Source organism: Heptranchias perlo, unplaced genomic scaffold (genome assembly GCF_035084215.1).
Source record: "Heptranchias perlo isolate sHepPer1 unplaced genomic scaffold, sHepPer1.hap1 HAP1_SCAFFOLD_731, whole genome shotgun sequence".
Taxonomy (NCBI): Eukaryota; Metazoa; Chordata; class Chondrichthyes; order Hexanchiformes; family Hexanchidae; genus Heptranchias; species Heptranchias perlo.
In genome coordinates this window covers 20935-47892 of record NW_027139763.1, presented here as the reverse complement: position 1 = coordinate 47892, position 26958 = coordinate 20935, and the positions used below count along the sequence as shown (strand labels likewise).

At 53.6% G+C, this 26958-nt stretch overlaps 1 protein-coding gene across 1 annotated transcript in view; it reads left to right on the top strand.

Annotated features, from left to right (window-relative positions):
* Positions 1-3334: 3334 nt before the first annotated feature.
* LOC137319106 (sodium/potassium/calcium exchanger 3-like) overlaps positions 3335-26958 on the top strand; it is a gene marked incomplete at its 3' end in the record, with an annotated part of 44426 nt that continues 20802 nt past the window's right edge. Inside the window, exons 1-2 of the mRNA XM_067981470.1 lie at positions 3335-3418; positions 26735-26811. Of these exons, the coding sequence (XP_067837571.1) occupies positions 3364-3418; positions 26735-26811 (132 nt within the window). The remainder of the gene's footprint in view (positions 3419-26734; positions 26812-26958) is intronic.

The following is a 26958-nucleotide window of genomic DNA, read 5'->3' as shown; positions in this document are numbered from 1 at the left end:
CTTTTCGAATTTTGACTGTGCAACTTAAATTCCCGACTCGGGCTGGGAAAAATAAAGCAGGAAAGGAAATCTCGGGAAACCGACCGAACACGGAGGCAGGGCAAAGGGAGACGCCTTTTCTCGGAGGCCGGTCCTTCCTATTATGGGTTGGCAGCTGCCAAGGAGGGGAGTCGGTGTGCCTTTAAGGGGAAAACTGGTCTCTGCCGAGACTAGACCCTCCCCTCTTTGCGAATCAAAGGGCTTGTTTAAAGTCGAGCTGCTCTGCGATGTATCGAACACATACACACACACACAGACACAGACACAGACAGACACAGGCAGACGAGCCAGCTCCCGCAGACTAGAAGCCGATCGCTCCGTGAGTGGGGGGAAACAGCGCTGACCATTCGCCCCCCTCCTCTCCCCCTGCCATCTCCCTCACCCCCCCAACCAAAAATAAATCGTTCAGGGGACGAGATTACCACAAACTAATGAACCACCTCGAAGAAACAGGAGGTTCTGCAGCGGTTGCTTTGATAAGATGTTCCTGAGACCACAGGGTCACATCGCAAGGATGGGTCGCAAGAGGCTGGAAGCGGACAAGCGTAGGCGAGCTGGGTTCGAGGGGCAGCTCTGCTGCGTGTCGGGAGCAATGCTGACTGCCGTGTGGGTCCTCAAACTGGCGACCAGAGACGGTAAGCCTAACCTTCAAATTATCTCCGAGTTTCGGACAGCGGCTCGCGTTTATACAGCGCGCGTAACGTCCCCAGGGCGCCTCGCAGGAGCGTAAATCAGACAAAAGTCCGAGACCGAGCCACGTAAGGAGATATTAGGACAGGTGACCAAAAGCTCGGTCAAAGAGGTGCGTTTTAAGGAGCGTCTTAAAGGAGGAGAGAGAGAGGCGGAGAGGTTTAGGGAGGGAATTCCAGAGCTGAAGGCACGGCCGCCAATGGTGGAGCGATGGAAATCGGGGACGGGCAAGAGGCCGGAATTGGAGGAGCGCAGAGATCTCGGGGGGTTGGAGGGGCTGGAGGAGGTTACAGAGATAGGGAGGTGTGGGGGGGTGGTGCGAGGGGCCACCGGGGGATTTGAACACGAGGATGAGAATTTTAAAGTTGAGGCGTTCCTAGACTGGGAGCCGATGTAGGTTCAGTGTAGACAACGGAAGGGGCTGATCAGCTACAGATCAATACAAAAAAGAAATATTTTCACTGACCCGTATTTCTCTTCAGAATATATCCCTCCTCCTGACACCCACTGCCCTCCGATACCTCACCGTGTGCTCCCAGAGAGGCAGCGTTGGCAGGGCATTCAACCAGGGGCAGCATCGCCGTCGAGCCTGAACCGGCCCTCACCCGACGTCCACATGCACTTTGCAGCAGGGGGTCACTGGACAGTGTTCAGGACCCCGTAACCCAGGGGCACACGGGCTGAGATCAGCAAACCCTACACTGTCCCGTTAAACACTCCCAGGGCAGGTACAGGGTTAGATACAGAGTAAAGCTCCCTCTACACTGTCCCGTTAAACACTCCCAGGGCAGGTACAGGGTTAGATACAGAGTAAAGCTCCCTCTACACTGTCCCGTTAAACACTCCCAGGGCAGGTACAGGGTTAGATACAGAGTAAAGCTCCCTCTACACTGTCCCGTTAAACACTCCCAGGGCAGGTACAGGGTTAGATACAGAGTAAAGCTCCCTCTACACTGTCCCGTTAAACACTCCCAGGGCAGGTACAGGGTTAGATACAGAGTAAAGCTCCCTCTACACCGTCCCATCAAACACTCCCAGGGGCAGGTACAGGGTTAGATACAGAGTAAAGCTCCCTCTACACTGTCCCGTCCAACACTCCCAGGGCAGGTACAGGGTTAGATACGGAGTAAAGCTCCCTCTACACTGTCCCGTCAAACACTCCCAGGGCAGGTACAGGGTTAGATACAGAGTAAAGCTCCCTCTACACTGTCCCATCAAACACTCCCAGGGCAGGTACAGGGTTAGATACAGAGTAAAGCTCCCTCCACACTGTCCCGTCCAACACTCCCAGGGCAGGTACAGGGTTAGATACGGAGTAAAGCTCCCTCTACACTGTCCCGTCAAACACTCCCAGGGCAGGTACAGGGTTAGATACAGAGTAAAGCTCCCTCTACACTGTCCCATCAAACACTCCCAGGGCAGGTACAGGGTTAGATACAGAGTAAAGCTCCCTCTACACTGTCCCATCAAACACTCCCAGGGCAGGTACAGGGTTAGATACAGAGTAAAGCTCCCTCTACACTGTCCCATCAAACACTCCCAGGGCAGGTACAGGGTTAGATACAGAGTAAAGCTCCCTCTACACTGTCCCATCAAACACTCCCAGGGCAGGTACAGGGTTAGATACAGAGTAAAGCTCCCTCTACACTGTCCCATCAAACACTCCCAGGGCAGGTACAGGGTTAGATACAGAGTAAAGCTCCCTCTACACTGTTCCATCAAACACTCCCAGGGCAGGTACAGGGTTAGATACAGAGTAAAGCTCCCTCTACACTGTCCCATCAAACACTCCCGGGGCAGGTACAGCATGTTGAGTAGGTGGTGTAGACGCCTCCTCTCCCATTCCTGCACCTGGCAGATGGTTACCGAGTGGATTTGCTTGTGTCCAGCCAGCCGCTGAGGGGGTGACAGATCCATATTAAAGGGGAAAGCAGCAACAGGAGGAAGACATGCCGGGGATTGGAGTGGAGAGCAGATGGTGGTGTTTGAAAATATTGATTGCGGGCGGAGAGAGTTGGGAATCTTTTCACAACAAAACTTCACACGACAGAACTTAATGAGAGGAGCAAGCTGCTCGGGGGAGAGTGGAAATTCCCATCTTTAGTCCCTCGGGGACCCCCTTGGGGAATGGAACCGGGAGCTATAAAACGCTGGCTCTCTCCGTCATCCCACATTGTCCCAAAACACTCTCTCCCGAAGAGTGGGGACGTTAGCTTTCACCTTCGACTGGTTCTGGCGTTAGCCGCACTGAGTCGTCCAGACCAGGAAGGCGTTAGTTTCCCAGATTCTGGCCCACATCCCAGAATCGTCAGTCCTTGTTACACCCCGCCTGATTTTCTTACCTATGGACGTCTCAGGACGCTAAATAAATGCAGGTTGTTGTTGTATATCACTGTGCTGCCCCTGTAAACTTTCAAATGAATTTGAACTCTGTGTGCTTCCTTAAACCCCTGCGTGTTACTCCTGGGAGTGTTGAGGGGGAGGTTGCTGTGTGTGTGTGTGTGTGTGTGTCCTGGTCCTGCCCCCCCTCTAACTCAGTCTGTGGTCTATTGTGCTCCTTTTACAGGGTGTGGGGTATCCTGCCCTCACACGCAGGGAGAGGGAGGGGCCGAGGCCTGGGCTGGCCGTCGGTTGATGTCTCAGGAGAGCGGCAACTTCACAAGTTCAGGGAGGAACTGTACTTCACCAGGTGAGTGAGAGTTAAAGGGGGAAATAGGGGATTCTCCAGGCAGAAGGTGCTCGCTGCTCACAGGATCACCAGGGGGGCATGAGGGGGCAGGTTCGAATTCTAACTAGTTGTTTAAGGGCATGTCTCTAACCTTAACCCCTAACCTTAACCAAAAACACTAACCCTAACCACTAATGCTAACCCCTAACCTTAACCCCAACCTTAATCCATAACCTTAACCATACCCACTAACCATAACCACTAACCCTAACCACTAACCCTAACCTTAACCCCAACCTTAATCCATAACCTTAACCATATCTGCTAACCATAACCACTTACCCTAACCCCTAACCTTAACTCCTAAATGTAACCACTAACCTTAACCCCTAACCTAAACCAAAAACACTAACCCTAACCACTAACGCTAACCCCTAACCTTAATCCCTAACCTTAATCCCTAACCTTAACCACTAACCTTAACCATAACCACTAACCCTAACCGTAACCCCTAACCTTAACCACTAACCCTAACCACCAACCTTAACTCCTAATCTTAACCCCAACCTTAAGCCCTAACCTTAACCCAATCTTAACCCCTAGCCTTAAACTCTAACCTTAACCCTAATCTTAACCCCTAGCCTTAAACTCTAACCTTAACCCTAATCTTAACCCCTAACCTTAAACCCTAACCTTAACCACTAACCTTAACCACTAACCCTAACCACCAACGTTAACTCCTAATCTTAACCCCAACCTTAAGCCCTAACCGTAACCCAATCTTAACCCCTAGCCTTAAACTCTAACCTTAACCCTAATCTTAACCCCTAACCTTAAACCCTAACCTTAACCACTAACCCTAACACCCTAACCCTGACCCTGGTCCTGACCAATAGCTGCAGCCAGTGTTCTGCCCGGCTGAGACAACAATGGCGGCAGAGGTCTCCCAGCATCCTTAGAGAAACCCCGCCATAGTTTTAATGGAGGCCTTTCATGCCCCCGGTGGATTCTGGGACAGTTCCACCTCCATAATTACCTCTTGCATTTTGTCTCCCTCACCTTTGGCGAAAGGTTGGGATTTATTGGCACGTTGGAGAACAGGCAGTTGATCTTGAGATGGGGGTCTGGGGGTCTGGGTGGGAGATGGGAGTCTCCAGCCCATTGTGGGATTGTTAGTGGTGAATCAAGAGGCTAGTCCCTGGCATCGGAGAGACTGAGTTCTGAGTGACGGCTTTGGGCCTTTGACCACTGAATGGGGGCGACCGAGAGGAGCCCTGATAGAGGGCTGGAGATGGAGGATGGTGTGTGGGGGGGGAAGGGGCGTGAACTCCAAACTGAACCACGCGTAAAGGTCAAGGGAGGGTCGGGGGTCAGACTGGGGAAAGGCAGGGGGTTAAGGATGATGGTGGGTCATTGAGAGAGTGGTCGACACACGGAACGAGAGGGAGAGAGAAACCTGGAAACGTTTAAGGAACGGATGGTGTAACGGGCAGGGGAGGGGGTGGTAGGGACTGTCTGGGTGAATGAGCTGAGATTCATCAGCAGCAGCAACCACCTGCATTTATATAGCGCCTTGAACGTAGTAAAACGTCCCCAGGGCGCTTCACAGGAGCCTAAATCAGACTAAATTTGACACCGAGCCACATGAGGAGATATTAGGACAGGTGACCAAAAGCTTGGTCAAAGAGGGAGGTTTTTAAGGAGCGTCTTAAAGGAGGAGAGAGAGAGGCGGAGAGGTTTAGGGAGGGAATTCCAGAGCTTTGGGCCCAGGCAGCTGAAGGCACGGCCGTCAATGGTGGAGCGATGGAAATCGGGGATGGACAAGAGGCCAGAATTGGAGGAGCGCAGAGATCTCGGAGGGTTGTAGGGGCTGGAGGAGGTTACAGAGATAGGGAGAGGGGCGAGGGGCCACGGAGGGATTTGAAAACAAGGATGGAGAATTTTAAATTCGAGGCGTTCCCGGACCGGGAGCCGATGTAGGTCAGCGAGCGCAGGGGGCGATGGGTGAACGGGACTCGGGGGGAGTTAGGATACTGGGGTGGGGGTGGTGGGTAGCAGAGTTTTGGACGAGCCGGAGTTCACGCAGGGTGGGAGATGGGAGGCCGGGCAGGAGAGGATTGGAATAGTCGGAGTCTGGAGTTGACAAAAGAATGGGTGAGGGTTCCAGCAGCAGATGAGCTGAGGCGGGGCGGAGACGGATAGATCTTGTGGACGTCTGTCAGAGAGATCAGCAACAGACCACATCAAATTCTTCACAATATTCTTTCAGGACCAAACCAGTGCTCAACATTGTAGGTTAGGGATTAGGCCAGACTCTTGGGCAGCTGGAGGTCTCGCAAGAGTTAATATAATCAAAGGAGATTTTATTTTTGAATTCCTATTTCCAGTTAATCTTGTTATTTTTCTCTCTCAAAGTTATTTGAAAAGAGTTTCACAGTAATCTGTTTACAGACGGAGAGTGCCAGGAATCACAGCTTGGCCGGGCTTCGTCTGGATGTTAAATTGAGTAGGCCCGATGGACTGGCTTTAGCCTAACCGTTGCCGTGGCAACTCGAAAGCTGCGCATCACCTGACAGGCTCAACAAAGAAAAGAAAGAACCTGCATTTATATAGGGCCTTTCCCCACCTCAGAACGTCCCAAAGCGCCTTTTGAAGTTAGTCACTGTTGTAATGTAGGAAACGCAGCAGCCAATTTGCGCACAGCAAGATCCCACAAACAGCAATGTGATAAATGACCAGATCGTCTGTTTTGATCAATTTATCTTGTTTTAGAAAATGAAAACACATGATGGTTTCTCCCCCTCGGGTTAATCCTCCCAAATCATTTAATTTTCTGCACAAATTACAGAAAGTCGTGTTTTTAGCGTGAATCTATTCTCCTCCTCAGTATCGCCCTCCCCCTGCGAAGACACTGACTCTTGCTGGTGTACTGGTCTGATCAGAAAGAGAGAGAGACGGAGAGCGAGAGAGAGATGGAGAGAAGGAGAGAGAGAGAGAGAGACAGAGAGAGATGGAGAGAAGGAGAGAGAGAGAGAGAGACAGAGAGAGATGGAGAGAAGGAGAGAGAGAGAGACAGAGAGAGAGAGAGATGGAGAGAAGGAGAGAGAGAGACAGAGAGAGATGGAGAGAAGGAGAGAGAGAGAGACAGAGAGAGATGGAGATGGAGAGAAGGAGAGAGAGAGACAGAGAGAGATGGAGAGATGGAGAGAGAGAGAGACAGAGAGAGAGAGAGAGACAGAGAGAGATGGAGATGGAGAGAAAGAGAGACGGAGAGAGAGAGACAGAAAGAGATGGAGATGGAGAGAAAGAGAGACGGAGAGAGATGGAGAGAGAGAGAGACGGAGACAGAGAGCGAGAGAGAGATGGAGAGCGAGAGAGAGATGGAGAGACGGGGAGAGAGAGAGAGAGAGATAGAGAGAGAGAGCGGGATAAAGACAGATAGAGAGAGAGAGGGATAAAGAGAGAGAGCAAGAGAGACGGAGAGAGAGATAGAGAGAGAGAGAGAGATGGAGAGAGGGAGAGACGGAGACAGAGAGACGGAGAGAGAGAGAGAGAGAGACGGAGAGAGAGAGAGAGAGAGATGGAGAGAGAGAGAGAGAGAGACGGAGAGAGAGAGAGTTTTCCACAGCATCAGATTGGGTTGGAGTCGAAGCCAAGTGTAGGTGCAGTGTTGAAATGTTCTGTTTTTCCTGCCAGCCCCTTATGTTAATTCCCTCATTAAAACGCTCGACACCGAATCTGCTTAATTTACCCGCAGCTGTTGTAAAGTGAGATTGGCACGGTGGCGGTTCCCATGGAGACTGTTTCCGTGCAGATGGTGAGTGCGGAGGTTGAAAAGCCCACGCTCCATGTAGACGCTATGTGAAGCTGTGAGTGCTAACGCTCCCAGCTTGGAGCAGGGGAATCACCCGATTTACTTCGAAACACGGAGGAAGGGCCCGAAAGTTTGGTTCAAGCCAACACCGTTCACTGTCATCCTCCACAAGTTTATATCGCGAAACATTCTTCTGATCATCAATCTGCTCGGCACCCCCTCCAAGGCCAATCTACCCTTCCTGGGGTGCGGGGCCCAGGACTGAACCCAGTCTCTCCACATGGGGTCTGAGCAGAGCTTTATATAAACCGTAACATAACTTCCCCCCTCATTATATTCCAGCCCCCGGGATAAAGGCCAACGTCCCATTGGCCTGTTTGATTGCTCTTTGTATCTGTCCATTAGTTTTTAGGGGTTTCTGTACCTGGATCCCTAAATCTCTGCTGTTCCTAGTTTCTCATTGAGACAATACTCTGATCTGTCTTTCTCCAGTCCTCACACGTCCCCACGCTGAACTCCACCTGCCACAGTTTTGCCCACTCTCTGAATCTGTCCACGTCCCTTTGTAAATTCCTGCTCTCATCTACTGTGCCTCCTAACTTAGCGTCATCTGCAAACCTGGATGTGGAGCTCTCTACTCCTTCATCTGAGTCATTGATATACTTGGTGAAAAGCCGAGGCCTCAGTACTGAACTCTGGGGGACACCTCTTGCCATATTCCACCAATCAGAGTACATTCCAATTATCCCTACTCTCTGTCTCCTCCCTCCCAACCAACGGCCAACTCATATCACAAGGTTATCTCCAATTCCATGCGCTCTCATTTATGCTAATATCTTGCGTGGAACCTTATCAAATGCCTTCTGGACGTCCATATGGTCAATATCCGTAGGCACGCCCCCTATCCACCATGCTGATGACCTCCTCAAAAAATTCAACTAGATTGGTCAGACATGGCCCAGCCTTCCCAGATCCATGGTGACTCCCTTTGATCAGCTTATTCTTGTCCAAATGCTCAGTCACTCTACCCCTGATGATAGATTCCAGTAACTTCCCTACAACTGGCGGGTCTGTTGTTTCCTGGTTTCTCCCTCTCCCTCCTTTCTTAAATAATGGAGTGATGTTTGCAATTTTCCAAACCAAAGGCACAATTCCTGAATTGAGGGAGAGTTGGAAAGTCATGACTGACTCATCTGCAATTCCCTCACATGTTTCTCTTAATACCCCGGGGAGGAAACCATCAGACCCTGGAGATTTGTCTATCTTAAGTCCCGTTATTTTCTCCATTACCATTTTTGCTTTCTTATATTAAATCCACTAAATTCCTCCCCTTGACTTATTTCTAGGTTCCCTTCTGCTGATATTTTGTCCTGTTTACTGTGAAAACCTATGCAGAGTACTCATTTAACAAGTCTGCCATTTCCTTATTATCCATTATAGTCTTTAATGGGGCCCACACTCCCCTTCACCGCTCTCTTTCTCTGAATATATTTATTAAAAACTTTTGCTGTTAGCTTTGAAATCTCCCTCTGCTGCTTTTACCAGTCTGTTGGATTTCTAATTTTCCTTGTATTTGTGTGAGCCTTCTCTTTTGGCTTAATACTGTCTCTTACCTCGTTTGTCGGCCAAGGTTCCTTAACTACACAAGTGGGGCCCTTTGCCTTTTAAGAGCACGCACTGGTTTTTGCACCAGACCTGAATGCTCCTCTGAATACTTGCCTATTGTCGGTCTCCAGCTTTACACCATTAACAGCTCAGCCCAGCTTACTGAAGTCAATTTATTTCTCATTCCCCTCAGAGTTTTGCCTGACTTAAATTTAAAACCTTGGTTTCGTGAACCGTCCCTTCTGTCTCTCACTACTTTGGTGTGGGGACTGGAGTCACATATAGGCCCAGACCGGTTAAGGTTTCCTTCCCTAAAGGACATTCGTGAACCAATTGGGTGCTTTTTTTTTTAACGACAAAACGGTCACTTCGACTGAGAGCAGCTTTTTAATTCCCAGATTTGTTTGAAACCGAATTCAAAATTGGCCATGGTGGGATATGAACTCACGTTCTCTGGATTTCCAGTCTAGTAATGTAAACACTGCACCGCTGTACCCCCACAGGGTGAACCAGCGCCTTCAGGGGAGGAGGGAAGTATAATGCCGGTCCCCGCAGCTACTTGATGTGTTTTCATTTAAGACGACAGATCGAAGAGAATCTGTACAATATCAGGCGAGGGTGTTTTTTTGCCCTGTTGTTGATTCCTGGCCAAAGCATCGAGTTTGTGCTGAGATGTAAGGCACAGTTCAGCTTTACCGAGGGATCAGGACTCCTTTAATCTCTAAAGAAATGAAGAAATTTTGGAAATTATCCACCCAGCTGCCCATTTAATCAGGAGCTTGGAGATTGAACTCGATCAAGGGCAGCACTGGCCTGAGCACACACACAACAGTCTGTTGTCTTGGGGTGATACTCAGCATGGAGTCTGTGTATATTTGTGTCTGTGAGTGTATACGTGTGTGTCTGTGAGTGTATATGTGTGTGTCTGTGTGTATATGTGTGCCTGTGTGTGTATATATGTGTGTATATGTGTGCCTGTATGTGTTTATATGTGTGTATATGGGTGCCTGTGTACATATGTGTGTAAATGTGTGCTTGTGTGTATATGTATGTCAGTGTGTGTATATGTGTGCCTGTGTGTGTATATGTGTGTCTGTGTTTGTGTATGGGTGTGTATGTGTGTGCCAGTGTGTGTATGTGTGTATATGTGTGACTGTGTTTGTGTATATGTGTGTCTGTGTTTGTGTATGGGTGTGTATGTGTGTGTATATGTGTGTCTGTGTGTGTATATGGGTGTGTAAGTGTGTGTCTTTGTGTGTATATGGGTGTGTATATGTGTGTGTATATGGGTGTCTATGTGTGACTGTGTGTGTATATGGGTGTGTAAGTGTGTGTCTGTGTGTGTATATGGGTGTGTCTGTGTGTGTATATATGGGTGCCTGTGTGTGTATATGTGTGTCTGTGTTTGTGTATATGTATGTATCTGTGTGTGTATATGGGTGTGTAAGTGTGTGTCTGTGTGTGTATATGGGTGTGTAAGTGTGTGTCTGTGTGTGTATATGGGTGTGTCTGTGTGTGTATATGGGTGTGTCTGTGTGTGTATATGGGTGTGTAAGTGTGTGTCTGTGTGTGTATATGGGTGTGTCTGTGTGTGTATATGGGTGTGTAAGTGTGTGTCTGTGTGTATATATGGGTGTGTAAGTGTGTGTCTGTGTGTGTATATGGGTGTGTCTGTGTGCGTGTTGGGTTTGGAGGGGATTGGACTCGGCGCTGCCGCCTCACGCAGTCAAATAGCCCCCAGGCCCTCCCCGCCCAGGCTCACCCGTGGACAGCAGCCACTTCCAGGCGATGGGGCGGCGGAGGGCAGGGGGCCTGCGGGAACCCCTGGGCCAGTCGGCAACCTTTGTCGGGGGGAACGGAGGGGGAAATGGAGGGGGAAAGACCGAGCCCCTGGTTTGCGAGCCAGCCTCGCGGCCGTGGACCCGGTGGCGCCGCGAAGGTCAACGCACTCGGCGTGGCGCGTGCCAGCGACGGGCAGGGACCGCGCAGGCGGAGACGCCCCTGGGGAGCTGTCAGAATGTTCCGGATCAATATGGCAGCGCGGCCCGGACGAGGAGCAGCTGGTTTCTGTTGGTCTCGCGCCCCCGATTAATTCCAGTGCCCAAAGATAAACTGCTTCACACGGAAGCAGCATCTCTGGAACATTCTGCCCGCCCCCGGCTGCCGTTTGAAGCTTCATTGACTCGTCTCTGTGTCAGTTTAACCCTTAGACTGTCGGCAGGTCCAGGGATAATCCAGCTTTTAGCACCTCTCCCGCTCCCTGTGGGTCCCACCTGTACCCACCTGTGCCCACCTGTGCCCACCTGTACCCACCTGTGCCCACCTGTGCCCACCTGCACCCACCCGTGCCCACCTGTGCCCACCTGCACCCACCCATGCCCACCCGTGCCCACCTGCACCCACCCGTGCCCACCTGCGCCCACCTGCACCCACCCGTGCCCACCTGCACCCACCTGTGCCCACCTGCACCCACCCGTGCCCACCTGCACCCACCCGTGCCCATCTGTGCCCACCTGCACCCACCCGTGCCCACCTGCGCCCACCTGCACCCACCTGCGCCCATCTGTACCCACCTGCGCCCACCTGTACCCACCTGCCAGGAAACCCCCTCACCTCCCCGCTAGCTATATATCATGCCCTCCGTTCCGCCCTCATGTTGATTTAAATAGAGACTTTTGCGTATCTCAACCCCATTGAAAGAAAGGACTCCCATTTCTACCGGGCCTTTCACCACCTCAGGACGTCTCAAAGCGTTTTACAGACAATGAAGTACTTTTTTTTTGAAGTGTGGTCACTGTTGTAATGTAGGAAACGCCAATTTGCGCACAGCAAGATCCCACAAACAGCAATGAACTGATAATCTAGTTTTAAGTGATGTTGGTTGAAGGAGAACTCCCCCTGCTCTTCTTCCAATAGTGGCCGTGGGATCTTTTACATCCACCTGAGAGGGGCAGACGGGGCCTCGGTTTAACGTCTCATCCGAAAGACGGCACCTCTGACAGTGCGGCGCTCCCTCAGTACTGACCCTCCGACAGTGCGGCGCTCCCTCAGTACTGACCCTCCGACAGTGCGGCGCTCCCTCAGTACTGACCCTCCGACAGTGCGGCGCTCCCTCAGTACTGACCCTCCGACAGTGCGGCGCTCCCTCAGTACTGACCCTCCGACAGTGCGGCGCTCCCTCAGTACTGACCCTCCGACAGTGCAGCGCTCCCTCAGTACTGACCCTCCGACAGTGCGGCGCTCCCTCAGTACTGGCACTGGGGAGTGTCGGTCTGGATTATGGGGCTCAAGTCTCTGGAGTGGGGGCTCGAACCCACAACCTTCTGACTCAGGGGGGAGAGAGAGAGACTGAGCCACCGCTGACACTGTGTATCACGTGTGTTTGAGTCCACTGCAATCAGTGTAATTCAGGACTTGTGGGGATGGGGTGGAGGGTGCAGAGGCGGGGGGGGTGGGGGATGGCGGGTCAGAATCTGGAACCTTCCTTAATTTAGCACCTCTCAGTACAAGATGCAATTGCCCAGGTCCCAGTCCCGGTCTGTGTCAGTGATCGGTGACACCTGCTCGATGTTAGGTTAGAGCAGGATGTGATGCACCCCAGTGCCGAACAGCTTGCTGACACTCACTATTACGTGCCCCAGTGAGAGTCAGTACCTTCAGGACAGGAGGGGACCTGTACCCCAGGGAGAGTCGGCACCTTCAGGAGAGGAGGGGACCTGTACCCCAGTGAGAGTCAGTACCTTCAGGAGAGGAGGGGACCTGTACCCCAGGGAGAGTCCACAATGGGTGAGATTATACCCAAGACTGTTTGCCTTTTATTTTTAATAGGTGTTTGAAGTTCTCACTCGGGGAGGCTGATTCTAAGCTCCTGCTGAGGATGAACAAGTAACATCGACTGTCCCTCTGTTCGACATCACCAAGCTGTCAGTCTGACACTGAGTGATGAGCCTCTCACCACACCAACACCAAGGGGGAATCCAGCACAGTCCCTGAAGATTCATGGGCCTTTCCAGTGCCCGGCCGAGAGTGGGACCTGGATGAGTTCCAGTGCAGTCTGATTGTTTTACAGGATGCCCAGCCTGTCCCTCATGGAATCGGTTTGGGAGCAGGGGCGGGATGGCTGAGTCTCAGCACCAATTAAACTCTGTCATCAGTCTCATTCAGAGGAGCTGCTGGTCAGGCTGATGTGGGAACTGGGAACGGTCACAGTGGGGCACTCGTCTGAGGTCAGACTTCAGGCACATTGTTAGGACAGTGTAGAGGGAGCTTTACTCTGTATCTAACCCTGTACCTGCCCTGGGAGTGTTTGATGGGACAGTGTAGAGGGAGCTTTACTCTGTATCTAACCCTGTACCTGCCCTGGGAGTGTTTGATGGGACAGTGTAGAGGGAGCTTTACTCTGTATCTAACCCTGTACCTGCCCTGGGAGTGTTTGATGGGACAGTGTAGAGGGAGCTTTACTCTGTATCTAACCCTGTACCTGCCCTGGGAGTGTTTGATGGGACAGTGTAGAGGGAGCTTTACTCTGTATCTAACCCTGTACCTGCCCTGGAAGTGTTTGATGGGACAGTGTAGAGGGAGCTTTACTCTGTATCGAACCCGCTCTGTACCTGCCCTGGGAGTGTTTGATGGGACAGTGTAGAGGGAGCTTTACTCTGTATCTAACCCTGTACCTGCCCTGGGAGTGATTGATGGGACAGTGTAGAGGGAGCTTTACTCTGTATCTAACCCGTGCTATACCTGCCCTGGGAGTGTTTGTAACTCCCTCTTATGGAGTTCCAGTCCTGATCCCCATGTGAGCTCTGTCCTTACTCCGGAAATGGGGAAATCCTGCCTTTCCCACCTGTTAAATTTATTGTCACAAATTTCTGTGTCAAAATTTTTTAGAAAACACTAAGGGGGAAATCAGCCAGGGTTCCCACTCCCGGATTAGGTTCCAGTGACTCCCGCTGGAAAACGTGTATGTGGACACTGAATAAAGGTGGGATCGGGATCGCTGTGCTGCCTTACACAGTTGAATATCCCGCCGACACTCAAGTGAAACAGTGGAGGGGTGGGGGGGCCGAAGTACTGGAGGGCAGCCAGTGCGATCCGTAACCCCCAGCGAGTGTCGAGGGAGGGGAAAGGGAAATGATGTGAATCAGAAGCTTGAAAGGAGAGATATTCAACCGGGAGGAAGTGACGTCAGCAGACAGGCGGAATACCGCTGCTGAATCTGCCCGGTTGTTCCCACACGGGCTTTGGGGGGGCGGGGGGAGAGTGGTGGGGGGAGGGCAGGGGCTGCGATTTGATTTAACCCCCCCCCCCATCCAGCTCCCCTCTGCCGATGCTCCCTCCTCCCCTCGCTCTTTGTGCTGAGCTGGGAAATATTGCCGCTTCAGAGCTTGCCGGTCTGTCAGACGGGAAAGTCCCACTCTGATATTTAAGAAAGAGGGAGAGGGAAGCAACAATAAAAAAAAGGGGCCCCCTTATTTGGCGAGCAGTGGGAAACCACAGCGAGGAGAGAGACATATCCAAATAAGGCCTGTGAGGCCTGCACTCGAACCCAGAGCTCAGCCCTGATGCTGTTCCAATTTTCGGGCCTCCTCGACAGTCCGGGTCCTCGCCTCAAGGAAAAGCCAGCACATTATCTTGCCCCCTTTTGTTTCCCTCTCCCCCCTCCGTGAAGGCTCTAACTCTGGTGTACTGTACCCCGGTGAGAGTCAGCACCTTCGGGGGAGCAGGGAGGGAGGGTGGGTGGGGGGTTTGTCGTGTAGAAGGGGGAAGCAGCCCGGGCCCCGATATCCTCAGGTTCTTTCTCCTCCGTGTCTTCCCCCCGCCTCCCCACTCCCTCCGCCCCTGATATTGGGGAATTGTACCCTGTCCGCGATAGAAAGTACAAAATCCTCTTCCTCTGAATAAACTGAGCTCCTGATCAGACCCTGAAACGATTTATTTTCCCTTGTTTCAATTTTCTCTGCCCTTTGAAGGAAACTACTCTTTCGGAAGGCTCAGGGTACAAACCCTCGCTCCAGACGGTCCCGGGGAGTGGAGACCGGAGCTCCAGACAGTCCCGGGGAGCGGAGACCGACCTCCAGACGGTCCTGGGAGCGGAGACCGACCTCCAGACGGTCCTGGGAGTGGAGACCGACCTCCAGACGGTCCCGGGGAGCGGAGTCGGAGCTCCAGACGTTCCCGGGGAGCGGAGACTGGAGCTCCAGACGTTCCCGAGGAACGGAGACCGGAGCTCCAGACGTTCCCGAGGAACGGAGACTGGAGCTCCAGACGGTCCCGGGGAGCGGAGACCATAGCTCCAGACGGTCCTGGGAGCGGAGACCAGAGCTCCAGACAGTCCCAGGGAGTGGAGTCGGAGCTCCAGACAGTCCTGGAGACTGGAGCTCCAGACAATCCGGGGAGTGGAGACCGGAGCTCCAGACAGTCCCGGGGAGCGGAGACCGACCTCCAGACGGTCCTGGGAGCGGAGACCAGAGCTCCAGACAGTCCCGGGGAGCGGAGACCGGAGCTCCAGACAGTCCCGGGGAGCGGAGACCGACCTCCAGACAGTCCCGGGGAGTGGAGTCGGAGCTCCAGACAGTCCTGGAGACTGGAGCTCCAGACGGTCCCGGGGAGCGGAGTCGGAGCTCCAGACAGTCCTGGAGACTGGAGCTCCAGACGGTCCCGGGGAGCGGAGTCGGAGCTCCAGACGGTCCCGGGGAGTGGAGACCGGAGCTCCAGACAGTCCCGGGAAGCGGAGGCCGGAGCTCCAGACAGTCCCGGGGAGCGGAGACCGACCTCCAGACAGTCCCGGGGAGTGGAGTCGGAGCTCCAGACAGTCCTGGAGACTGGAGCTCCAGACGGTCCCGGGGAGCGGAGTCGGAGCTCCAGACAGTCCTGGAGACTGGAGCTCCAGACGTTCCCGGGGAGCGGAGACCGGAGCTCCAGACGGTCCCGGGGAGAGGAGTTGGAGCTCCAGACGATCCGGGGAGCGGAGACCGGAGCTCCAGACAGTCCCGGGGAGCGGAGTCGGAGCTCCAGACGGTCCCGGGGAGCGGAGTCGGAGCTCCAGACGGTCCCGGGGAGAGGAGTCGGAGCTCCAGACGGTCCCGGGGAGAGGAGTCGGAGCTCCAGACGGTCCCGGGGAGCGGAGTCGGAGCTCCAGACGGTCCCGGGGAGCGGAGTCGGAGCTCCAGACGGTCCCGGGGAGAGGAGTCGGAGCTCCAGACGGTCCCGGGGAGAGGAGTTGGAGCTCCAGACGATCCGGGGAGCGGAGACCGGAGCTCCAGACAGTCCCGGGGAGCGGAGTCGGAGCTCCAGACGGTCCCGGGGAGCGGAGTCGGAGCTCCAGACGGTCCCGGGGAGCGGAGTCGGAGCTCCAGACGGTCCCGGGGAGCGGAGTCGGAGCTCCAGACGGTCCCAGGGAGCGGAGACCGGAGCTCCAGACGATCCGGGGAGCGGAGACCGGAGCTTCGGCCCTAAGTTGACATCGAGCGGGATTCCCATGTGCGACGTGTGAGCGACTCCCTCTCATCGTATGGACTGAGCGAGCCCATAAAACCAGCTTCCCAGGTAAGAGCATAAAGATACAAAAACAATAAGCACGCCACCCTGTCAGACTGTTAACCAGTCTGTGAATCCTCCCGCTATTCACACAAGAGAACAGCAGAAAGACAGGAAACAGTTTAAAATTTGTCATTTCGGGGGGGGCGGTGCATTTTTTTACTCTGTGACCTGGAACGAGAATCAGACGGACCGTCCGGGGGCCAAGTTGAAAGTGACCCCACCGCCCATCCCCCCGTCCCCCGCGTGACGTCTCGAAGTGTGACAGCTCGGACGTGACAGGCTCAATCCGGTCAAAATATTTATCCGTAGGCAAGCAAAGTCGGAAAACTTCGGACAAGCTCACGGGTGGACTGAACACTTTCTCAACCATTCGATGATCCTTCGTGATGCTAGACAGGCGCGAGCCAAGAGCTTGATTCCTTTACAGGCTGTTGACGGAGTCTATCGTTTAAATTCTGCATCAATATTTACACGAGCAAAGAATCTGCAATCAAAACAATGTCCGCCTTTTCTTCTCCCCCCATTCGCTGGGAGAGAATGAGATGAAGTGCCTTTTCGACATGTTTGTACCAGATCCCTGCCTCGCTGACACACGCAAGATTCGCTCTGACTAATTCGGAAAACTCTGAGGGGAACCATCTGCAGATATTCCCTGAGTTACTGCATCAATTCACTCTCCTCGCTCCGCAATTGGCGGCCGTGCCTTCAGCTGCCTGGGCCCTAAGCTCTGGAATTCCCTCCCTAAACCTCTCCGCCTCTCTCTCCTCCTTTAAGACGCTCCTTAAAACCTCCCTCTTTGACCAAGCTTTTGGTCACCTGTCCTAATATCTCCTCATGTGGCTCGGTGTCTGATTTTGTCTGATTTACGATCCTGTGAAACGCCCTGGGACGTTTAATTACTTAAAGGTGCTACATAAATGCAGGATGTTGCTGCTGAAAACCAGACTCCAGAGTGTTTGATGGGACAGTGGAGAGGGAGCTTTACTCTGTATCTAACCCGTGCTGTACCTGCCCTGGGAGTGTTTGATGGGACAGTGGAGAGGGAGCTTTACTCTGTATCTAACCCGTGCTGTACCTGCCCTGGGAGTGTCTGATGGGACAGTGTAGAGGGAGCTTTACTCTGTATCTAACCCGTGCTGTACCTGCCCTGGGAGTGTTTGATGGGACGGTGTAGAGGGGGCTTTACTCTGTATCTAACCCTGTACCTGCCCTGGGAGTGTTTGATGGGACAGTGTAGAGGGAGCTTTACTCTGTATCTAACCCTGTACCTGCCCTGGGAGTGTTTGATGGGACAGTGTAGAGGGAGCTTTACTCTGTATCTAACCCTGTACCTGCCCTGGGAGTGTTTGATGGGACAGTGTAGAGGGAGCTTTACTCTGTATCTAACCCGTGCTGTACCTGCCCTGGGAGTGTTTGACGGGACAGTGTAGAGGGAGCTTTACTCTGTATCTAACCCTGTACCTGCCCTGGGAGTGTTTGATGGGACAGTGTAGAGGGAGCTTTACTCTGTATCTAACCCTGACTTGGTGCTAACCCTGGATGTGTTAAGCAGCTTGTCTATCTGTAGCTGAGATCTGAAGACTGCAGGATATGAGTCCAGTGTGTGCAATCCTGAGAGTCGATTAAAGATTAGGAGACATTTTCTTTTCCTGGAGAAGGTCCAGAATATGTCATTGGAGCTCAAAACCCAGGATGTACTTTAACCCTTTGTGGGCTGTAGAGTGGTCGAGGTACAGAGTGACCCGCAGGAGAGTGGCACGGTCGATCGAGTCTGTCCACGGGTACAAACTCCCCCTTTCATTGGCACTGATCATTTGGGACTAATTGGATAGCTCTTTCAAAGGGCCGGCACAGGATCGACGGGCCGAATGGCCGCCTTCCGTCCTGTAAGATTCTGTGATTTAATTTGGCTTTTTCAATCCAACCACCCAAGGCATTTTCTGCCAGTGGTAACGGAGCAGGAGAAAAGCAAACTCCTCCCCCTCCCTACACACGCCTCGTCCTCACCCCCCACCCTCAAACCCGACCCCCGCACCACCTCCCCCCTCAAACTCAACCCCCCACCACCTCCTCACACATAAAGATTGGATACAGGGGTGAGGAGGTACCTGAGGGCCATCTGTGCCCCAGGGACCCGTACCCCAGTGAGAGTCAGTGTGTGTGGGACCCGTACCCCAGTGAGAGTCAGTGTGTGTGGGACCCGTACCCCAGTGAGAGTCAGTGTGTGTGGGACCCGTACCCCAGTGAGAGTCGGTGTGTGTGGGACCCGTACCCCAGTGAGAGTCGGTGTGTGTGGGACCCGTACCCCAGTGAGAGTCAGTGTGTGTGGGACCCGTACCCCAGTGAGAGTCAGTGTGTGTGGGACCCATACCCCAGTGAGAGTCAGTGTGTGTGGGACCCGTACCCCAGTGAGAGTCAGTGTGTGTGGGACCAGTACCCCAGTGAGAGTCAGTGTGTGTGGGACCCGTCCCCCAGTGAGAGTCAGTGTGTGTGGGACCCGTCCCCCAGTGAGAGTCAGTGTGTGTGGGACCCGTACCCCAGTGAGAGTCAGTGTGTGTGGGACCCGTACCCCAGTGAGAGTCAGTGTGTGTGGGACCCGTACCCCAGTGAGAGTCAGTGTGTGTGGGACACGTCCCCCAGTGAGAGTCAGTGTGTGTGGGACCCGTATCCCAGTGAGAGTCGGTGTGTGTGGGACCCGTACCCCAGTGAGTCAGTGTCCGTGGGACCCGTACCCCAGTGAGAGTCAGTGTCTGTGTGACCCGTACCCCAGTGAGAGTCAGTGTGTGTGGGACCCGTACCCCAGTGAGAGTCAGTGTGTGTGGGACCCGTACCCCAGTGAGAGTCAGTGTCCGTGGGACCCGTACCCCAGTGAGAGTCAGTGTGTGTGGGACCCGTACCCCAGTGAGAGTCAGTGTGTGTGGGACCCGTACCCCAGTGAGAGTCAGTGTGTGTGGGACCCGTACCCCAGTGAGAGTCAGTGTGTGTGGGACCCGTACCCCAGTGAGAGTCGGTGTCTGTAGGACCCGTATCCCAGTGAGAGTCAGTGTGTGTGGGACCCGTACCCCAGTGAGAGTCAGTGTGTGTGGGACCCGTACCCCAGTGAGAGTCGGTGTCTGTCGGACCCGTATCCCAGTGAGAGTCGTGGGACCCGTACCCCAGTGAGAGTCAGTGTGTGTGGGACCCGTACCCCAGTGAGAGTCAGTGTCCGTGGGACCCGTACCCCAGTGAGAGTCAGTGTCCGTGGGACCCGTACCCCAGTGAGAGTCAGTGTCCGTGGGACCTGTACCCCAGTGAGAGTCAGTGTCCGTGGGACCCATACCCCAGTGAGAGTCAGTGTGTGTGGGACCCGTACCCCAGTGAGAGTCAGTGTGTGTGGGACCCGTCCCCCAGTGAGAGTCAGTGTGTGTGGGACCCGTACCCCAGTGAGAGTCAGTGTGTGTGGGACCAGTACCCCAGTGAGAGTCAGTGTGTGGGACCCGTCCCCCAGTGAGAGTCAGTGTGTGTGGGACCCGTACCCCAGTGAGAGTCGGTGTGTGTGGGACCCGTACCCCAGTGAGAGTCAGTGTGTGTGGGACCCGTACCCCAGTGAGAGTCAGTGTGTGTGGGACCTGTACCCCAGTGAGAGTCAGTGTGTGTGGGACCCGTACCCCAGTGAGAGTCAGTGTGTGTGGGACACGTCCCCCAGTGAGAGTCAGTGTGTGTGGGACCCGTATCCCAGTGAGAGTCGGTGTGTGTGGGACCCGTACCCCAGTGAGAGTCAGTGTGTGTGGGACCCGTACCCCAGTGAGAGTCAGTGTCCGTGGGACCCGTACCCCAGTGAGAGTCAGTGTCTGTGTGACCCGTACCCCAGTGAGAGTCAGTGTGTGTGGGACCCGTACCCCAGTGAGAGTCAGTGTGTGTGGGACCCGTACCCCAGTGAGAGTCGGTGTCTGTAGGACCCGTATCCCAGTGAGAGTCAGTGTGTGTGGGACCCGTACCCCAGTGAGAGTCAGTGTGTGTGGGACCCGTACCCCAGTGAGAGTCGGTGTCTGTAGGACCCGTATCCCAGTGAGAGTCGGTGTGTGTGGGACCCGTACCCCAGTGAGAGTCAGTGTGTGTGGGACCCGTACCCCAGTGAGAGTCAGTGTCCGTGGGACCCGTACCCCAGTGAGAGTCAGTGTCCGTGGGACCTGTACCCCAGTGAGAGTCAGTGTCCGTGGGACCTGTACCCCAGTGAGAGTCAGTGTCCGTGGGACCCGTACCCCAGTGAGAGTCAGTGTGTGTGGGACCCGTACCCCAGTGAGAGTCAGTGTGTGTGGGACCCGTCCCCCAGTGAGAGTCAGTGTGTGTGGGACCCGTACCCCAGTGAGAGTCAGTGTGTGTGGGACCCGTACCCCAGTGAGAGTCGGTGTCTGTGGGACCCGTACCCCAGTGAGAGTCAGTGTGTGTGGGACCCATACCCCAGTGAGAGTCAGTGTGTGTGGGACCCGTACCCCAGTGAGAGTCAGTGTCTGTGGGACCCGTACCCCAGTGAGAGTCGGTGTCTGTGGGACCCGTACCCCAGTGAGAGTCAGTGTGTGTGGGACCCGTACCCCAGTGAGAGTCAGTGTGTGTGGGACCCGTACCCCAGTGAGAGTCAGTGTCTGTGGGACCCGTACCCCAGTGAGAGTCGGTGTCTGTGGGACCCGTACCCCAGTGAAAGTCAGTGTCTGTGGGACCCGTACCCCAGTGAGAGTCGGTGTCTGTGGGACCCGTACCCCAGTGAGAGTCAGTGTGTGTGGGACCCGTACCCCAGTGAGAGTCAGTGTGTGTGGGACCCGTACCCCAGTGAGAGTCAGTGTGTGTGGGACTCGTACCCCAGTGAGAGTCAGTGTGTGTGGGACCCGTACCCCAGTGAGAGTCAGTGTGTGTGGGACCCGTACCCCAGTGAGAGTCAGTGTCTGTGGGACCCGTACCCCAGTGAGAGTCGGTGTCTGTGGGACCCGTACCCCAGTGAGAGTCAGTGTGTGTGGGACCCGTCCCCCAGTGAGAGTCGGTGTGTGTGGGACCCGTCCCCCAGTGAGAGTCAGTGTGTGTGGGACCCGTACCCCAGTGAGAGTCAGTGTGTGTGTGGGACCCGTACCCCAGTGAGAGTCAGTGTGTGTGGGACCCGTCCCCCAGTGAGAGTCAGTGTGTGTGGGACCCGTACCCCAGTGAGAGTCAGTGTGTGTGGGACCCGTACCCCAGTGAGAGTCGGTGTGTGTGGGACCCATACCCCAGTGAGAGTCGGTGTGTGTGGGACCCGTACCCCAGTGAGAGTCAGTGTGTGTGGGACCCGTACCCCAGTGAGAGTCAGTGTGTGTGGGACCCGTACCCCAGTGAGAGTCAGTGTGTGTGGGGAAGAGGAGGGAGATAGCTCTCAGAAGGAAGCTGGAGAGAGCGCGGGGATTGTGCAGCTGAGTAGAATGCAGTGAAAGCAATAATGTGGGAGAAAGGTTTCAGTCTCTCATGGGAGTTGAGTTGTTTTTAGAAAGCCTTAGAAACCAGGCCAAAGAGCACTTTTATTTTAAGAAGGGAATCTGGCTGACCGAGGGCTCCAGGCGAGTCAGCAAACAAAACAAGTTTCCTTTTTTAAACAATCCCTTTAAAAATATTTCACTCTCCATTTGCTCGTGGAAAACCCTTTCGATCCCAACACACACTGACTCTCACTGGGGTACGGGTCCCACACACACAGACTCTCACTGGGGTACGGGTCCCACACACACTGACTCTCACTGGGGGACGGGTCCCACACACATTGACTCTCACTGGGGTATGGGTCCCACACACACTGACTCTCACTGGGGTACGGGTCCCACACACACTGACTCTCACTGGGGTACGGGTCCCACACACACTGACTCTCACTGGGGTACGGGTCTCACACACACTGACTCTCACTGGGGTACGGGTCCCACACACACTGACTCTCACTGGGGTACGGGTCCCACACACACTGACTCTCACTGGGGTACGGGTCCCACACACACTGACTCTCACTGGGGTACGGGTCTCACACACACTGACTCTCACTGGGGTACGGGTCCCACACACACTGACTCTCACTGGGGTACGGGTCCCACACACACTGACTCTCACTGGGGGACGGGTCCCACACACACTGACTCTCACTGGGGTACGGGTCCCACACACACTGACTCTCACTGGGGTACGGGTCCCACACACACTGACTCTCACTGGGGGACGGGTCCCACACACACTGACTCTCACTGGGGTACGGGTCCCACACACACCGACTCTCACTGGGGTACGGGTCCCACACACACTGACTCTCACTGGGGTACGGGTCCCACACACACTGACTCTCACTGGGGGACGGGTCCCACACACACCGACTCTCACTGGGGTACGGGTCCCACACACACTGACTCTCACTGGGGTACGGGTCCCACACACACTGACTCTCACTGGGGGACGGGTCCCACACACACTGACTCTCACTGGGGGACGGGTCCCACACACACTGACTCTCACTGGGGGACGGGTCCCACACACACTGACTCTCACTGGGGGACGGGTCCCACACACACTGACTCTCACTGGGGGACGGGTCCCACACACACCAACTCTCACTGGGGTACGGGTCCCACACACACTGACTCTCACTGGGGTACGGGTCCCACAGGCACTGACTCTCACTGGGGTACGGGTCCCACAGACACCGACTCTCACTGGGGTACGGGTCCCACACACACCGACTCTCACTGGGGTACGGGTCCCACAGACACTGACTCTCACTGGGGGACGGGTCCCACACACACTGACCCTCACTGGGGTACGGGTCCCACACACACTGACTCTCACTGGGGTACGGGTCCCACACACACAGACTCTCACTGGGGTACGGGTCCCACAGGCACTGACTCTCACTGGGGTACGGGTCCCACAGACACCGACTCTCACTGGGGTACGGGTCCCACACACACCGACTCTCACTGGGGTACGGGTCCCACAGACACTGACTCTCACTGGGGGACGGGTCCCACACACACTGACCCTCACTGGGGTACGGGTCCCACACACACTGACTCTCACTGGGGTACGGGTCCCACACACACCGACTCTCACTGGGGTACGGGTCCCACACACACTGACCCTCACTGGGGTACGGGTCCCACACACACTGACTCTCACTGGGGTACGGGTCCCACACACACCGACTCTCACTGGGGTACGGGTCCCACACACACTGACTCTCACTGGGGTACGGGTCCCACAGGCACTGACTCTCACTGGGGTACGGGTCCCACACACACTGACTCTCACTGGGGTACGGGTCCCACACACACCGACTCTCACTGGGGTACGGGTCCCACACACACCGACTCTCACTGGGGTACGGGTCCCAACTGACCCCCAGCATCAACAGCTTTTTGGGGGGAGAGAGTTCCAGATTCCCACTCCCCTTTGTGTGAAGAAGTGCTTCCTGACATAACCCCTGAACGGCCTGGCTCTAATTTTAAGGTTCTGCCCCCTTGTTCTGGACTCCCCCCACCAGAGGAAATAGTTTCTCTCTATCGACCCGATCAAATCCTTTAATCATCTTAAACCCCTCGATTAGATCACCCCTTAATCTTCTGGACTCGAGGGAATACAAGCCCAGTCTGTACAGCCCCTGTCTGTATTATAGAGAATAGCAGCCCCTGTGTGTATTATAGAGAATAGCAGCCCCTGTGCATATTGTAGAGAATAGCAGCCCCTGTGAATATTATAGAGAATAGCAGCCTCTGTGTATATTATAGAGAATAGCAGCCCCTGTGTATCTTATAGAGAATAGCAGCCCCCGTGTATATTATAGTGAATAGCAGCCCCTGTGAATATTATAGAGAATAGCAGCCCCTGTGCATATTGTAGAGAATAGCAGCCCCTGTGAATATTATAGAGAATAGCAGCCTCTGTGTATATTATAGAGAATAGCAGCCCCTGTGTGTATTATAGAGAATAGCAGCCTCTGTGTATATTATAGAGAATAGCAGCCCCTGTGTGTATTATAGAGAATAGCAGCCCCCGTGTATATTATAGGGAGTAGCAGCCCCTGTGCATATTGTAGAGAATAGCAGCCCCTGTGTATATTATAGAGAATAGCAGCCCCTGTGCATATTGTAGAGAATAGCAGCCCCTGTGTATATTATAGGGAATAGCAGCCCCTGTGCATATTGTAGAGAATAGCAGCCCCTGTGTATATTATAGGGAGCAGCAGCCCCTGTGTATATTATAGGGAGTAGCAGCCCCTGTGAATATTATAGGGAGTAGCAGCCCCTGTGTATATTATAGGGAGTAGCAGCCCCTGTGTATATTATAGGGAGTAGCAGCCCCTGTGAATATTGTAGGGAGTAGCAGCCCCTGTGAATATTATAGGGAGTAGCAGCCCCTGTATATTATAGGGAGTAGCAGCCCCTGTATATTATCGGGAGTAGCAGTCCCTGTGTATATTATAGGGAGTAGCAGCCCCTGTATATTATCGGGAGTTGCAGTCCCTGTGTATATTATAGGGAGTAGCAGCCCCTGTATATTATCGGGAGTTGCAGTCCCTGTGTATATTATAGGGAGTAGCAGCCCCTGTGTATATTATAGAGAATAGCAGCCCCTGTGTATATTATAGCGAGTAGCAGCCCCTGTGTATATTATAGGGAGTAGCAGCCCCTGTGTATATTATAGCGAGTAGCAGCCCCTGTATATTATAGAGAATAGCAGCCCCTGTGTATATTATAGCGAGTAGCAGCCCCTGTATATTATAGGGAGTAGCAGCCCCTGTGTATATTATAGCGAGTAGCAGCCCCTGTATATTATAGGGAGTAGCAGCCCCTGTGTATATTATAGCGAGTAGCAGCCCCTGTATATTATAGGGAGTAGCAGCCCCTGTGTATATTATAGCGAGTAGCAGCCCCTGTATATTATAGAGAATAGCAGCCCCTGTGTATATTATAGTGAGTAGCAGCCCCTGTGTATATTATAGTGAGTAGCAGCCCCTGTGTATATTATAGTGAGTAGCAGCCCCTGTGTATATTATAGGGAGTAGCAGCCCCTGTGTATATAATAGGGAGTAGCAGCCCCTGTGTATATTATAGGGAGTAGCAGCCCCTGTGTATATTATAGGGAGTAGCAGCCCCTGTGTATATAATAGGGAGTAGCAGCCCCTGTGTATATTATAGGGAGTAGCAGCCCCTGTGTATATTATAGGGAGTAGCAGCCCCTGTGTATATTATAGTGAGTAGCAGCCCCTGTGTATATAATAGGGAGTAGCAGCCCCTGTGTATATTATAGGGAGTAGCAGCCCCTGTGTATATTATAGTGAGTAGCAGCCCCTGTGTATATTATAGGGAGTAGCAGCCCCTGTGTATATTATAGAGAATAGCAGCCCCTGTGTATATTATAGGGAGTAGCAGCCCCTGTGTATATTGTAGGGAGTAGCAGCCCCTGTGTATATTATAGGGAGTAGCAGCCCCTGTGTATATTGTAGGGAGTAGCAGCCCCTGTGTATATTATAGGGAGTAGCAGCCCCTGTGTATATTATAGAGAATAGCAGCCCCTGTGTATATTATAGTGAGTAGCAGCCCCTGTGTATATTATAGGGAGTAGCAGCCCCTGTGTATATTATAGGGAGTAGCAGCCCCTGTGTATATTATAGAGAGTAGCAGCCCCTGTGTATATTATAGGGAGTAGCAGCCCCTGTGTATATTATAGAGAATAGCAGCCCCTGTGTATATTATAGTGAGTAGCAGCCCCTGTGTATATTATAGGGAGTAGCAGCCCCTGTGTATATTATAGTGAGTAGCAGCCCCTGTGTATATTATAGGGAGTAGCAGCCCCTGTGTATATTATAGGGAGTAGCAGCCCCTGTGTATATTATAGAGAATAGCAGCCCCTGTGTATATTATAGGGAGTAGCAGCCCCTGTGTATATTATAGAGAATAGCAGCCCCTGTGTATATTATAGTGAGTAGCAGCCCCTGTGTATATTATAGGGAGTAGCAGCCCCTGTGTATATTATAGGGAGTAGCAGCCCCTGTGTATATTATAGTGAGTAGCAGCCCCTGTGTATATTATAGTGAGTAGCAGCCCCTGTGTATATTATAGGGAGTAGCAGCCCCTGTGTATATAATAGGGAGTAGCAGCCCCTGTGTATATTATAGGGAGTAGCAGCCCCTGTGTATATTATAGAGAATAGCAGCCCCTGTGTATATTATAGGGAGTAGCAGCCCCTGTGTATATTATAGGGAGTAGCAGCCCCTGTGTATATTATAGGGAGTAGCAGCCCCTGTGTATATTATAGGGAGTAGCAGCCCCTGTGTATATTATAGGGAGTAGCAGACTGAGCATACTTACATTAACTGCCTGTTCCATCCCGTTTGTTTTAAGGGATCCACGAATTTCCCGACGACATCTTCTCCAGGGAGGAACGGCAAAGAGGGGCCCTGTTACTACACGTCATCTGTGTAAGGAGGCGTGTTCGTGTGTCTGTAGTATGTTACGTGTGTTACGTGCCCTCCTCTTCCCTCCTCCCCTGAACGCCCATCCCCGAGCCGGATGCGTTGGAAGTCAGCTGGAACGTGAAATGAGTTTTCCCGTCTCGACCCACGGGC